This window comes from Suricata suricatta, chromosome 10 (assembly GCF_006229205.1).
Source record: "Suricata suricatta isolate VVHF042 chromosome 10, meerkat_22Aug2017_6uvM2_HiC, whole genome shotgun sequence".
NCBI lineage: Eukaryota > Metazoa > Chordata > Mammalia > Carnivora > Herpestidae > Suricata > Suricata suricatta.
This window is the reverse complement of record NC_043709.1, coordinates 120,943,811-120,960,518: the sequence shown is the minus strand read 5'-3', so window position 1 is coordinate 120,960,518 and position 16,708 is coordinate 120,943,811. Positions and strand designations below refer to the sequence as shown.

Below are 16,708 nucleotides of genomic sequence, written 5' to 3'. Positions count from 1 at the left end.
CGAGAATCTTAGTACCTTAATGGATGAATACAAATGAACCGAATCAATGGGAACAAAGAAGCAGGATAGAATAGAATAGACACCTAAGGGGCTGAGGAAAAAGATTTGTTAGTTGTCTGAGCAGAGAGCGCAGTGCAGCAGCTCAGGCTCTAGATCGCACCCCTGATCTTCCAACTTACCAACTCTGCTTTGAGTGCACTATGTCTTTAAGCCTCGTTTTCCACGTCTGTAAAATGGAGGTTACAAACCAGCCCCTCACGAGGGAGGCTTAAATGCGTGTCAAGTGCTGAGCGTAGCACTCACTGCATAGTGTTAGCTGTTGCTATTTCTACTGGTGGGGGAGGAACAGTCTTAGGCTGTTTCAATGGGTGCCACGTGACAAGTAAATATGGGAAAAGCAAGAGAAAAATAAATATGATACACTTGTAAAAAATGAAATTCTAGGTTTTAAAACTTTGGAATATCCAAGAAACACAAGAGTATGTGGAATCCACATGTATGATATAAAGCATCATAGTGTCTGTCACTTAGCTTAAGAAATGACACATTTAAATGACCTTGAACTCTGTTTGCACCACTGAGGTACATCCACTCCCTTACTCGCCCAAGAGGATTTCTTGAATTTGTGGTTAATCATTCTCTAGCTTGTCTTTATAGATGTACCTTACATGTCTGTTTACCTAAACAACATATTGCTTAGGTTTGCATATTTCCGAATGCTACGTACATAGAATCTGAAGTATGTATTCTTCCACAATTTGATTTTGCTCAGCATTATCCTTGAGATTCACCCTGTTGCTTTCTGTAACTATAGTTCATTCATTTTCACTGATGTGAAATTCCATTTTGTGAATATACCACACATTAATTTGCCCATTCTCTTAAAAACTGGACAGTTGGTGTGTGTCCAGTTGCTTAGATATTATAAACTAAGTTTTCTGGTGCACAGAGGCAAGAAACTGGCTTGGGTATAACTTAGATCACCAGTTTATAGAATACACGCTCCTTTGCTAGATAATGCCAATTTATCTTCCAAAGTATGGCACCAAGTTAATGGATTTTATTTTTTGTAGTTTTAGGTTCACTGCAAAATCAAGCAGTTGGACAGAGATTTCCCATACTCCCTGCACCCACACACGCCGATTTCCCATTATCAAGTCCCCTGCCGGATTGGTACATTTCTTACAACTGGTGAACACAACACTAACACGTTATTATCACCCAGACTCCATGGTTGACGTGTTGCGCCAACGTTGAGGGACCTCAATGATGGGTAGGTTCAAACACTTGAAAATGTTTCAGATGAATCCACCAATGGGCACGGGCCAGAACACCGAGGGAAGAAAGGTTAGTAAATAAACCTTTATTTACTCTAGATTGCATCTAGATCGCATTAGTGAGTAAGCCTCACCTCTGTCCGTGCCTCGACATCGCACGCAGTTGCAGCGACGGTGAGCGCCGCCTTGCTCTGCACCACTGGGTTCGCGGAACGCAGGGGGCAGACGAGGGCGCGCATGACATCGTGATTCTGGATGTTCACACGCAGAGGCTCCTGCATTGCCATGTTCGCTAACACCATAGCAGCGTTGGCGACGGCTCCGTCTCGTTTGCTGGACAGGGTGTTTATTAACGGATCGATACCATCGGCTTCAGCAACAGCGCTGGGTGGATGGAGCAGAAGTGAAGGTCATTGGTCCGAGTTCAAGACATCGTCTTGGGCCGGTACAACCGAACTTATTCCACACATGGGTACAGAAATACAGTTTTGGTTGGAAAAAAACTAATTTATACTGCGATGAACCCGGAATTGGGGTGCTGGGGATTTAAATGGAGTCTGGGAAAATGTCAAGTAAGAAGGAATTTAAATAACTTTTTTTCTACTTGTACAGCTTGTAGTTATGGAAAAATGCATGACTACTTCTTAGAAACCCTCCTACAACTGTTAATTTTTTAATTCAGTGATACGTGTAAGATCAGGAAATTCTATTCAAAGAAAGTCGATCAAGATATTCCCATACAGTAGGAAAACAAAGCTTTTAATTTTTATTTTTTTAAACGTTTATTGATCTTTGAGAGAGAGACAGAGTGTGAGTGGGCAAGAGGCAGAGAGAGAGGGAGACACAGAATCCAAAACAGGCTCCAGGCTCTGAGCTGTCAGCACAGAGTCTAATGCAGGGCTCAAACCCACAAAGCATGAGATTATGACCTAAGCCGAAGTCAGATGCTCAAACGACTGAGTCACCCAGGTGCCCTGCAAAGTTTTAAGTAGTAGGAATGAGTGTGTAGAGGAATGCTCCTGGTGTAAGTAAAATTCTTTAGCTCATCCTCCCCCTTTTTAAATGAGGCTGCTAATTGTGGGCAGAGGGTAACACATTTGGAGCCAGTAAAACATTTTGGAGGTGAATGTTGCTTTTGCAAATTAAGCATCAAAGATCAAAGTCATACTACTGACATGATAACTACTAACTACTGTTAGTAATGTAGGCATAATCATTTGGTAAATCTCCTATTTCTGCTATAAAAAGACCACAGTCATCTGTAAAGATATTAATAGTCTCTCAAGTAATAAGCCTATATCTCTTTTTAAGAATGCCATACTTTCTATAGTCCATGCTTTCTAATTGATTAAAAAACTCATAAAGTAGGGAAAATAAAAAAGAAATTATTTTAACAAATGGAAGATGATTTAATTATGTTCCTTAATATTTGGAATTGCTTCAGATAAGAGATGGTCCAAACAATAAGATATACAGAGCATGCTAGTTTCAAAGGAAGACCCCAAATTCTTGTTAAAAATCCATTTATATCATCATGAAAATAGAGGCAATCAAGACAATAAAAAACATACCTGAGATTTCAATAATATGAACATCTCTTTCAGGTTTATATTTGACACATTTTTTCCACTTAGGATCATATTAAGAACCAAAAGTAGGGGAAAAAAACAAGTGAGGCTATAAGATTCAGCTCATCATTCTGATGAATTCTGATGAATTAAATTTAATTTGGTAGTCATTTAAATTTGCTGATTGTAAAGGAGAAATGGCAACCTCAAGAATAGAAGTTATCCGGACAAGAATAGAAGTTATCCGGACACCTGGTGGCTCCGTCAGTTAAGTGTCCCACTCATGGTTTCGGCTCAGGTCATGATCTCATGTTTGTGAGTTGGAGCCCTGCATCAGGCTCTGTACTGACAGTGTGGATCTCCCTCTCTCTGCCCCTCCCCAGCTTGCTCTTTCTCTCTCTCTCAAAAAACAAATATAAAAAAACTAAAAAAAAAAAAAAAAAAGAATATGAAGTTATCACAGTTGCCTAAGAGAGTACAGAATGTAAATGAAATATCACCGAGGAGAAAAGAAGCTGTGATTGTCACACGGACCAGCTTGGAGGTGGACTGATCCTACAGCAACTAGGCGGGAACAAAATGACTGAGGCTCTGGGGAGCGCCGAGCCTGGTCAGTTCTAACCCTCAAGGCACCTCCCACCCCTGGTGTGAACATTTTTGTCCTAAAACATGCGATATTGATACAAAAGCAAAGTCAGAGTCTGGTTCCATTTGTACCCATACTCTGGTCCTTGGTGCATATGTAACCCTTCTTGTGGTGTCTCCCATTCTTTTTCTGGGAAGGCATCCCTTCAAAATTTGGTTGGATGACATGTAACCAAAATATGTTTATATAAAAATATTGTTAGGAAGGGCCTGCATTTCACTATGCAATAGCTTGAGGGCCAGCATCTGCTTTCCTTTCCTCGGGGATTAAAATAAACTCTCTCAAGATAAATCTTACTTTTACTTTTAATTCTCTCCTACTGTCAATCAAATGGCAGTCATTTGATTTTATCAATAAGGAAAACTTTGAGGGCTCTAATAGTTTATCAGAAACTTCTCCTAGTTCTACTTATAGTTGAAATGCCAGCAAGCATTTGAAATTATGCATAGTTTCTAATCATTATAGACATAAACCGGTTCAAAACTCATTTTATTTCTCTGACTTGTTTTTCAGGCACTTAATGCAATCAGTCCCCTTCAACCAAAATACTTTGTAGTTTTTAATCATTGCAAACTATACTTTGGTGAGCATGCACAATTCCTTTGTCACTTAGTGATTTTTTTCCTTTGACGGGAATCGCCTTTTAAAACATCCCGGAGAATAAAGAAGGAGCAGACAGTGGAGGTATTTCAAATACGGTATTTTATATACGGTAATTTCAACCATGAGAGAGGGTACCAGTATTTTAGGTAAATGCATCCCCGTCAATTCTCAAGGGCTTTGTCTTTTGTATGTATCAGGTGTTTCCCGGAATATTTAAGTAAATACATAGTATCACACTCCATCGTTTCGATTTTTCTTATTAAAAAAAAGTGGGCGGGGGCCAAGAGATGCAGGAATTCTCATCAGATGTGCCTCTGCCCACAGCTTTTGTGTTTTGTGGTGGCTTCTTCCTCTCTTGGACAAAGGCATATTTTACCTCGGTTCCTTTGTATCTCTACCGTCTGCTCTTTTCTGTACTCTTTATGAACCAGGAAAGAGAAGTACATAAAATGCTCGCTGTTTAAGAAACCGAAGGTTCTGGTACACAATGGAATAGAGCTTTTACTAAATGGAACATAACTGCCAGCGTCAAAAGACAAATCATAGGCGGGCAGCTGGCAGAACTACTTGCATTGTGGGACCATCCCTGTCTGTAACATGCCGTTACCTGCTTGTAACGTTCGTGTAAAAAGCATAACTGAGATTAAATTATTATGGTGGGAAAAAAAGTCAAGTTTATTATTCTTACCTAAAAAAAACACCCTAATTTCATTTCTAGAAATAGAGCACAGAATTTATATATTTAACAAAAAAGAATGGCATTAATTTTGTGATTCAGACCCAAGGCGTTCTGTTTTATTTTTCTCAGTGTCTAATATGTACACAAGCTGAAGCCTGTCATATCTTGAGAACACATTTCCATTTCCTAAATAGTCTGTAATATTCTCCAAATGAACGGGACGGAAGTCAAATTGCTTTGTTACAAAATCCAGAATTATGGGGCCATATGTTGTCAGACTAATCCGAAAATATTTTGATTCTTACTATCATTAATTTCCCTGTTGGAGTTTCATCAAGGAAGAGTTTAAAATATACATTAAAAAAATAACTAAAACCCGAATATGGGAATGTATAAAAACATCTGTTTATGTCATTTGATGTATGTAAATAGAAGTGAAGTTCGACACATCATGTGTATCCAATTTATTACCAAGTCCTGACTCGTTTCCTCCCCCATATTTCTCGAACCTCTCTCTTTTCTCCAGCTCCACCGCTCTGATTGAATTTAGTCCACATCCTCTCTCGTGAACTGGTGTGCTCTTCTAACTGGTCTCTCTAGTCCCCCTCTAACCCTTTCTCCAATTTATGGCTAAAGTGACCTTTTAAAATAATAATCCTGGGCGCCTGGGTGGCTCAGTCGGTTGAGTGACCAGCTTTGACTCAGGTCATGATCTCATCGCTTCTGAGTTCGAACCTCATGGAATCGCTGCACTCAGCACAGAGCCTGCTTTGGATCCTCTGTTCCCCTTTCTCTGTGCCCTTCCCCCACTCGTGCTGTCTCTCTAAGAAAGGAATAAACATTTAAAAATAAATAAGCAGATTATTATAATTATATATAGTGATATATAGAATACATAGAATCAGAATCAGATTGTTATAATTATATAAACAGTGATATGTATGTAATACATACAATCAGATTTCTGCCCTACTTAAAATGTTTCTGGTTTCCCGTTGGTCAGGATGAAGCCCTAAATCTCTCACTTGGCCTCTGAGGCCCTTGCATGGGACACCGCGCCTCCCTGACCACGGCAGGAGGCCCGCACCTCTTCCTGTGGCTCTGTGCTCTGGGCCTCTCTGGCCACCTGCACCACGCCACCGCCACCACCGGGCTCTGTCTTCTCTCTGGGTGTTCCCGAACGCTGTCCTAACTTCCTGACAAACTCTTCTCCCGGAAAATTCCTATTTGCCTTGCCAATTCAGCACAAACACTTCTTCCTCTGGGGAGCAAGCATACATACTCTCTCCTGCCCCCCCGCGACTAGATCAGGGGCTCTTCTCCACACGGGCTCAAGACCATTTGTTTGCTAAGCATACATACATTTTTTTAAATGATGTTTTGGTACAAATGGTCACACAGAACAGCAACAATCTTGAAATATTATTTGATAGAAGCTTGTTTTGGGAATGAGTTTAGCACAAAGTTTAAATCCTGAGGCTCCACGATGGAAAAGCACTATGAGCAAGGGCACTAAGAATGTTGCTAAGGAAAAATATGTGCACAAATGAGTGTCTGTTTATGGCTCCCTGAAAATGCCGTGCTGTTTCATGTCTGTGTCTTTGCACTCATGCTTCTTTCTGCCCCAAAGCGCCGGTCCCTACCCCTCCACGCCTCTGCCTCAGGGACTGCATTTCACCCTTCAAAACCTGCTCAACTGTCCCTTCCATGCAGAGTCCTTCTTGCCCATCTCTGCCTCCCTTTGTTATTCACTTCCTCCTCTTGCTATATGTCCACACCTGGCATCCACTTCTCAGAGGCAGTGCTTGAGTCTTATTTACATCCCCAGGGTCAAGAAGATCGATAGGTCTAAGTTGACTTGACTCAACTGAAGGGGAGCAATTAAGAAAATCTCGGTGGGAATCGCGAGCGGATGAGGGGGAAATGCCCAGCTCGGCTTTAAGTCTGCAAGAAGACAGACTTGTGGTCTCTGTTTGTATCACCTATAGCTGCCCTCCCCACCCCCAATGCTACTCTAATTATTTTGGTGAAGTAATTTTATGTGGAGTTTAATAAATGACATCTTACACTTTCGACAACCTCTTAAGGATATATCCATTTCATATGCGAAAGGATGGCTACGTTTTGTCTGTGCAGACATGCTGACCGTTTACTAGAGTCAGGTGGTTAGATGACGCGATTTGGTACTTCTCAGAAAGCCCTTGCTGCAGTTTGGAGGTTCACATTTAACCCGTCTACAAAGGCTGGTTACATGAATCAAGGGTGACCTTGGGCAGTACAGAAATCTGTTTAACAGAGCCCACATACAGGGTAATATGTGGAACCCGATGGAACAGATGGTAATATTGGCAATCAGAACCTTGTTTGTTAACAGTGATTACAACCATTCTCACCAGCATGACTTTTCATATGTCTCTGCGAGGTTTGTCACACCAAGGAAGACATATTGGCAGCAGACGCACGCAAGTGGTCAGAAGAGGTGCGTGTGCAGCCGGCTGGGGGCTGGCGCTCCTGAGCCCTGCGGGCTCTGGGCGGGTCAGTGCAGGTGCGCGGGGAAGGGACACCGGCCGTTATGATAGACAGGTCTCCCGGTTATCACAGCCAGGTCTGGAATGCTGTGAACAGGATTCCTGACTCTCGTTTCAGCCAATTTTTCAACCAAAGTAATGATCTGAGAAGTCGAGCATATTTGCGAAGTTGATCAATTTCTGAGCGCATCTAAAATAACTCTGACCCCCGCTGCTGCCCCACGGTTGCAGGAGAATGAGGCTTGTGCCCCCAGCTCTGGCTGAACTCCAGGATTGACAAAAGTAGCCCAGAGAGCTCTCTCCTTTCAAAGAAATATTATGTAAAGAAGCTTATGGGCAGTAAGAGAGAGAATCACAATTAATTGAAGGCAAATGCTCAGAATGAAGGGTTTTGAAGCAACACATAATTATTAAACTAAAACCCAGTTACAAAAACAAATGCATGGAGCTTTACATCCTGTAGCAGGAACGGAAAAATGCAAAAAAAATTTTTTTTCTTTAAAGGACTTGAAACCAAATTGTTTCTATCATATTGCTGCATCTCAGTGGCATAATTCTGAGACTTTCAGAGTGTGCTATTCCGCTCCAGTTGCTATGACATCAAGGTTTCCAACGAGAGAATAGCAAAGGACTGAGTGCAGGTGGACCCAGCACCTTTGCAAACAGCATGCAGGTTTTTGTTACCAATTATGAGGCAGTCAATCAAAGTCTAGGGATATCCAATGTAATTTTCTTACGAGTGACATGAAATCCTCACTGGCCTATCTGTCCAATCACAATACTCCACTTCCATACATGCCGCCTTCTGTTTCAAAAGCTGGAATGGCTGCCAACAATTAACTAAGTGCCATGAGGGAAGAGCGACTGTCTTCGTTTTATGTGGCTGACTTGTCTCCTGATAAAATAGAAATAATGGTCGAGGTGTTCAAACATTCGTAATAAATGGCTTTTGCAGTGACCAAATGTTTCTGTTTAGTCTAGAAATCAGTCTATTCACCAATCTGTCTATGATGAGGGACGCAATCCCAAAGCAATTAGAGGTACTATGTTGTTGCTTTTCTTAACTAAATCGTAAGGACGCTGCGCGCTTTTGTGTGACAGCACTTGCTAAGGCTGCCTCACTGTCATCAGTTCTAATGTCACCTTCTTCCAGAGAGGCCATCTTTGACAAGTTTTATGTCATTGCCTCGGCCCCTTTCACAACCCCGGTGTCACACGTGCCCCTGTCACTGACATTGTGCTGTTTTATTTAATTGACGCTGTTACCACTTCTGAAATTACCTTCTTAAAGTTACTCCTATATGGTCTGTCTCCCATCCAACATGCAAGTTTCATGACAGTTTCGTGGAACCTTTGTGTGCTCCCTATGGTCTCCCTGCAGCCAAGAACAGAGCCCAGACACGAAGATACCCTAGCACTGGTGAGAGAATTACAAAAGAAACCTAAACTCATAAGTAATAACTTCCTTCACCTTGAGATAAAACAATAAAAGTGGTCCAGAGTGATCCCGTCTAGTTCCTAGCAGAAGCTATATTCCAGACTTCCTATGATACTAGAAAGAGGGCAATTATTCAGATGCCTAAAATATAATAGATAATCTAGGCTCATTTTCTATGTTTTATAGTTGAGAGATAAAAGTTAGAGAGACTAAGACTCGCTCACCAGGCAAGTGAATCAATCAACACAGGATTAAAGCGATGGTGGTCTGACTTTTAGTCTAACCTTTCACAACCATCCATCTCTAGAGCTTTAAAAAAGTATGGTGGTTTTTTTCCCGGGGGGTGGGGGTGGGGGGAAGCCACGATCTACCTGGTTCATTTCATCATTCCTCAGGGACTGAAAATGAGGCAGGCCATTTTGATATGTAGCATAGTGGGAAATTCTTAACAAACCATTGGATATATTTTTTCCCCTTTTTCCTTATTCCCTTTATAGAAGGAGAGGGAGGAGGAGGAAGAAGAGAAGAAATAACAGGGAAAGGAAGCTGGGAGATGAGGAAGGAGGGTAGGAAGGAAAGGAGCAAATGAAAACCCATGTCTGCAAAGCGCCCTCCTGGAGTTCAAAGAGCCCTGGCCGTTCCAGTCTGGAAGAATTCAAAGAGATCAGGAAAGCAATGAAAAACATTTCCGTGAAGATCTGGAGAAGTTCAGACTCAGATACTGGGCAGAGCAGAGGGAAAGAGCAGTTGCAGGAGTGAAGACTAGAAGTTTCCACTGCTGCAGACTCCCTAGGATGTACAGGGCAGCCTGATTTGGCCTTGGTAGGTCGACCCTACCACCGAGACCTTGAGCAAAGACTGTGCCTCTGTTTCTTCATCTGCAACGTGGCCCTAACGATTATCCCTGCCTCATGGCACTGCTTTGAGGATTTAGTAATATATTCCACTTTATGTCGCTCGATGCCAGCCCACACGTGCCAACGGTCATCACCACCGCCATCATCGGCTCCCATTCAGCAAGCCGCGGTCTAGCGACTTTCCCATATCCTGTCTAGATTTCTTTGACCACAGAAAAAATCTCCTGCTTCCAAATTTGCCTGCGTGTATGAAATTTTTTTGTTTTCAGACAACTTCTCAGCTAAGTGGTCAAATCTCCCAACGCCTGCAGGGCTGGGGCTGGGCCGGTGTCCTCAGGAATCCACCCACGCCTTTCCCAGTTAGGCGCAGTCAACGAGTGAGAACAGCCATTTCCAGAGAAGAAAACACACAGGAAAGGATTAATATAAAATGTCAAGGATGAGAAAAAAATGGAATTTTAACTACTGTTTCAAATTGAAAGAGAGGGCGAGGGAAAAATATCACAAAATAATTTGATAGTTTTCTGTAGAAATCAGTAACATTGGGAATTAAACTGGAAAGACATATGAGCAATTTTAAAACAAGGTTATACAAATGTCAGCGTCTGCTCTCTGGGTAATAAAGAAGCATAGATAATTTTCTAATTGATCACTTCATGGGACTCACATAGACTCACAAAACTAGCAGCCAATAAGGTTTAAACTCTTTGTGAAAGTTGACTAGACAACTAACATGAAATGGGGATATGGAATCAACTTGGTTTATTGCAAACTGCAACTTGTCATTCTATATCTCTCTTCAAATCCAGTGTTATTTTTTCAACCTACTACATAGCTTGTGTAATAACAACGTTCTATCAGGAGGAGAAGGAATCAAGGTAGAAATGAAAAGTATTCATTCAGTAAACTTGGATGTAGACAATACAAGAATAAATTTTAAGGGGCCCCTGGGGGGCTCAGTCGGTTAAGCGTCCAACTCTTGGTTTTGGCTCAGGTCATGATCGCATGGTTCCTGAGATCAAGCCCCGCATTAAGCTTTGAGCTGTCAGTGTGGAGCCTGTTTTGGGATTCTCTGTCTCCCTTTCTCTCTCTGTCCCTTCCCCGCTCATATTCTCTCTCTCAAAATAAATAAATAAACTGTAAAAAAAGAAGAGATTGTAAGTTTACCACAAAGACTCTTCCCATTTATTTTATCTATTAACTTTGAAGCTTTTTAAAACAGTAAATAACACTTTAGGTCCTCTGAGTTATCAACCTTAACCAAAAGTTTAAAACAAAACTGAATTTCCTAGAACGTTAGGAAACTAGCTTATTTACCTTGTAGGTCGCTCATATTGTGAGCATTCTAATTCAAAGGAGGTAGCATATTACAACAAAGTGTTACTAGCAGGAATTTTAAAACAAACTAATCTTTTCTATGCTATACAGTCAAGAGCAAAAAATCAACTCTCATTACAGTAACAATGAAAGGAACGGATGTTGTCCAAGCACATGATATTAATGGTTATGTACACAGCAGATATTCAGCCCCCTGAACGAGGAATGTGGCAGGACATTTCTAAAGACTGCACCTTAAAAAGGACCAAAGACAAACGCAAGCATTAACACACATTTAGCAGTAGAATATTCTCTCTTTAAAGGCAGCACAATGAAGTGCTTGCCGGATCACAATATTTTAATAATGTTTTAAGCTATTATTTTAGACACGCCAGTGTTTCAAATTAAATTAATGTGCCTTTCATTGGAATACAGAGCGATCTTTCCATTGCCGATTTTCTGCCCCTCCCCCAACTTCCTCCTTAAGCACCACTAGGGGTCAGTATAAAGTCACAGTTCCCTTGGCTGTTCGCAGGGAAACTGGAGCTCTGGAAACCTCTTCCCAGTGAAAACCCCTCCCGCACGCAATAAAGACAACTACACAGCTGCAGCATTCTTGAGTCCAACCGATACATCGAGCTGATAAACATGAGTTCGCATTCTTCATGAGACTGCCTTTTAATTTTGTGAATCACAGTGGATTTGTTCTGCAGGCGATGTTTCTTTAATAACAAAGCTATTGAATGACACGTTGACTAATGTGCCAAGGTTATGACTTCTAAGTGAATCTGTGTGCACTGGACAAAAACTATGCTCTGGAACAGACGTTGAAATTTCAAAGCGCGATATGATCTCCTGTCGAGGAGCCGAGATGGACGTGAACTTTGTGGCGTTTTGCCAACTTTAGGAGAGTCTGCTTTTTCTTCTTCAAAAATGACTGTCATCATTCAGTGTACAGCAGCCTCACGCCCACAGTTACGCAATTCTAAGAAACAGGGTTAGTCTGTACTTGAGTCTACAAATGGATATTTGATAAAAATATATTACCCTCTGCTAACTATTTAATGGGGTGGGAATGAAAAATAAAAGCTTTGAAAAGTGCTTTCTATACACACTACAGAGACTTAGCATTCCAAGAAAAAATATCACTTAGGATCAGATGATAATGCCGATGCCGAATGACGGGGAGTCGGGTCACTGTGAATAAATGAAGTCCTTTTCTTGCAGTTCTGTATTAAGTTCTGTACATGACATACCTTTTAAATGGTTTCTCTACACATTACATGGCTTTCTTAGGCACGGTACTCCACGAATCATTCTGCTACGTGTTAAAACTATTCAGCTGATGCTTTATTTCTACAGTAGTGACGAATAATACAAAATGACAGGTTATCCTCTGTAACTAAGAGAGAACATTCCAAAGTTCCCAAACTACTCAAACATACATCCACATAATTTGGGGGCACTGTGTCTCTTGCTGGGATCCCTTTGGGGTATACTCCTTACTTACAGGTCACACAGGAGTAGAACGGTCCCTACAGAAGAGCTCTGTCTCCCGTGTCATGGAGGCCTGCAGTGGCCCAGTAATCAATCATTTGCTGGGGGGAGGGGCTGGTAACCACTATATGTGCTGTCGTTTAGAACTCACTTACGTCATGGTTGTCGTGGGAAGCCCAAGAAGGGGTACAAAAATATTAAAAAAAAAAAAAAAAAAGGAGTGAAGATAAGAAGGTCTCTAAGCTTAAGGGAAATCACCCAGTTCTTCATGGAGGTAACACGGAATAAGCATGAAGAATCAGGAGTTAGTATGATCTGTAAATAAACAATGGAGACTTGCTTACGTATTTTCTATGGCAAAATCAGTTATTAGTTACTTACCTATGGGTATCATGTTATTACTTTTCATATTTTTAAAATGTTTTTATTTATTTTTTGAGGGAATGTGCAAGCAGGGGAGGGACAGAGACAAAGGGGGACGGAGGATCCTACATGGGCTCTGTGCTGACAGCAGAGAGCCCGATGCAGGGCTCGAACCCACAAACCGTGGGACCATGACCTGAGCCACAGTTGGATGCTTAAAGCCAACCGAGGCTCCCAAACACCCCTCCTTTTTGTATTTTTATTTTATTCATTGTCTTATTTCCTAAAATAACTGCATCTTTTGAAAGCTATCCTGTCAACAACCATACTATTTTCTAATCTTTTCCTAGTTTACTAATAGCTGAAATTCACTTAGAGTTGGAAAGGAAAATGTAAAACATTAAACTCGTTTGTGCCTTTGGGTAACTCAAAAACTCTAATTCTGATCAGATCCAACAGATGGCAGTGATGTTATAAATTAACAGTTTAAAATATTCTCATAATATGTGGAATCTGCCCCTCAGAAGAATGTCAACCAAGAATAATAATTTTCTCAGTATTTGCATAAATAATGTACAACTTTGATATGAATAATTGGATAGAAGAGCAGAAGGTGAATATCACATGAAGTTTCACTGAGATGGTATTTCCTCTATCAAAAATCAACAGCTTTCTCCTCTCCAGGAAGTGTTACAAATTGAAAATTGGCAGAAAGATTAGCAGTGAATAAAGAAAGGATAAGTGTCCAAAGTGGCTAAACGTCTACATTTTCATAGAGAAGTCATTATTGCTCTTTGGTTTCTGTCTTCAGCTATCTCTTCCTACAAGTGTTGTCTTAGCCTTCTCACTTTTGATTTATTCACTTAAAAATAATTTTACTTTTCTTTCTCCTTCTATCATTTAAATATGCAAATCTGGCTAGGGGCACCTGGATGGGTCAGTGGATAAAGTGTGTGACTCTTGGTTCCAGATCATGATTTCACGGATCTTGAGACTGAGCCCCACATCAGGCTCTGGGCTCTCTCCTGGCCCTACAGAGCCTGTTTGGGACTCTCTCCCTTTCCCTCTCTCCCTGCCCCACCCCCAATCTGTGCACTTTCCCTCCCTCCCTCTCTCTCTCTCTCTCTCTCTCTCTCTCTCAATAAATAAACATTAAATAAAATAAGTTAATCTGAGTGTTCTTGTCCTTTTTTTCCTCTGCCTTCAAATCATTATTTTTTAATTTTATTTTTGAGACAGAGAGAGAGACAGAGCTTGAGGCAGGGAGGGGCAGAGAGAGAGAGGGGACAGAGCATCTGAAGAAGCCTCCAGCTCTGAGCTGTCAACACAGAACTCGACGTGAGGCTCGAACCCACGAACCGTGAGATCATGACCTGAGCCAAAGTTGGACGCTTAATCAACTGAGCCACCCAGGTGCCCCAAACTGTTAGTTTTTTAAATGCCTGTTTATTTTTGAGAGAGAGAGAGAGACTGTACAAGTGGGGAATGGGTAGAGAGAGCTGGGGGACAGGGGTCCTGGGCAGGCTCTGCGCTGTCAGAACAGAGCCAAGCACAGTGCTTGAATTCACAAACGCCAAGATCATGATGAGCCCAAGTCGGCCACTCGACCAACTGAGCCACCCAGGGGCCCCTCACATTGTTAATTTCATTTCTGTTCATGGCCTTTCCATATCTTTATCCACTGTAGAGATCTTTACCCTGCAGATAATAAAGAATCGAAAGTATGAATAGAAACTCTTAGAGGTAAGTTTCCACTGTGATCTAAATTATGTAAAAACACAACACTTTCTATTCTAAGTTACAGGCATTGGTTGATGTCAGACCTTCTGTTTTTTCACTGTCCTTTCACTTTGCGTTGTAGTTTTGGTGAAGTCCACTTTCTCCCAGTCAAAAATCCATTGTTACATAAAGGAAATTGTGCCAGCATTACACGTAATCATAACACACCAGAGATTATTCAATCCATGAACTGGGCCTCCAACTCCAGAAGGTACCCTAACTTTATGAATTAGAAATCCGGGGTGCCTGGGCAGCTCAGTTGGTGACTCTCAATTTCTGGTCAGGTCATGATCTCAGTTTGTGAGTTTGAGCTCAATATTGATTGGGCAGCACAGAGCCTGCTTGAGATTCTCTCTCTCTCTCTCTCTCTCTCTCTCTCTGCCCCTCCCCTGCTCTCTCAAAATAAATAAGTAAACAAGTATAATAAAAAACTTAAGAAAAATTAAAAAGCCATTTTAGGCACATTGAGATAAGAATGTCAGAGAAGAGGTTATCTTCTAACAAACAAAATTAGAATTCATAATGCCTAATGGCAAATTTTCCTCTTTAATTAGGCTAGCAATTATCAGGTATCCAAAAAGCTACCCAGTGCATTATTTGCCTTCTCAGACTGCTTAGGTGTGGCAGAAAAGCAACATTCTTTCTACTCCCAAATCCCACCACCCAGGACCCCCTTTTCCCCACGCCTGCCCCCAACATTCTCCCCCCTCACCCCCCGCAGCTAGGAAAGGTGATCAGAGGCCTCGCTTCTAAAACCTGATGCTGGAAATGCTCACCAGAGCAGAGTTTAAGCTAATATGTTTTTAAAGGCAATCTGAGTAGAAAACACTTTTGATGAAAAATACTCAATCATGGCTGGTGTCGCTTCCGTTGTGATTCGGATTAATGCCTTAGGAGGCTTGTGAGAAGGACGGGTGGGATGCCTATTCGTTTTCATTCCTGTTGGTTGACTGTACAGTCTTTGCCAACTCCAGTCTTCAGCATTTGGCACAAATATGTCAAATCTGACTCCATTTCCTCCTCAAAAACATTCATTTTCAATATTTTTTAGCTCAAAAAGTCCAAAGTAAAAAGGATATACGTCTCAAGAGAGCCGGATCTCTACATCCATGAGAGATATCTCAAGAGATGACTCCTTTCATTCACTTCCCATTTCCCAAACCACACACATATTGAAAAAAAATAATGATCAGAAGGGACAGTATATAATAGGTTAAAGAAATAACTGCCATTAAAAATGTATAAAAATACACAAAAATAAACTCAAAATGGCTGAAGGACCTGAATGTGAGACAGGAAACCATCAAAACACTCGAGGAGAAAGTAGGAAAAAACTCCTAGACCTCCACTGCAGCAATTTCCTACTCGACACATTCCCAAAGGCAAGGGAAATTAAAGCAAAACTGAACTCTTGGGACTTCATCAAGATAAAAAGCTTCTGCACTGCAAAGGAAACAAGCAAGAAAACTAATAGGCAACCGACAGAATGGGAAAAGATAGTTGCAAATGACATATCAGATAAAGGGCTAGTATCTAAAATCTACAAGGAACTCACCAAACTTCACACTCACAAAACAAATAACCCAGTGAAGAAATGGGCAGAAGACATGAACAGACACTTCTCCAAAGAGGACATCCAGATGGCCTACAGGCACATAAAACGATGCTCAACATCACTCATCATCAAGGAAACACAAATCAAAACCACACTGAGATACCACCTCACGCCAGTCAGAGTGGCTAAAATGAACAAATCAAGAGACTATAGATGCTGGCGAGGGTATGGAGAGACGGGCACCCTCCTGCACTGTTGGTGGGAATGTAAACTGGTGCAGCCGCTCTGGAAAACAGTGTGGAGGTCCCTCAAAAAACCATTGCTAGAACTCCCTTATGAACTCCCTCCCAATGCTATTGCTGGGGATTTACCCAAGAGAGACAGAAATGCTGATGCTTAGGGGCACATGTACCCCAATGTTCATAGCAGCAATGTCAACAATAGCCAAAACATGGAAAGAGCCTAAATGTCCATCACCTGATGAGTGGATCAAGAAGATGTGGTATATATACACAATGGAGTACTACATGGCAATGAGAGGGAATGACATATGGCCATTTGTAGGAAAGTGGATGGACCTTGAGGGTGTCATGCTGAGCGA

The 16,708-nt window shown here is 41.5% G+C and overlaps 1 protein-coding gene across 1 annotated transcript in view; it reads right to left on the bottom strand.

The window, feature by feature from the left end:
* The window catches only part of ARMC3 (armadillo repeat containing 3), a 99,086-nt gene that overhangs the window by 25,857 nt on the left and 56,521 nt on the right, over positions 1 to 16,708 (bottom strand). The window contains exon 11 of the mRNA XM_029955759.1: positions 1,412 to 1,661. Coding sequence (XP_029811619.1) covers positions 1,412 to 1,661 — 250 coding nt within the window. The remainder of the gene's footprint in view (positions 1 to 1,411; positions 1,662 to 16,708) is intronic.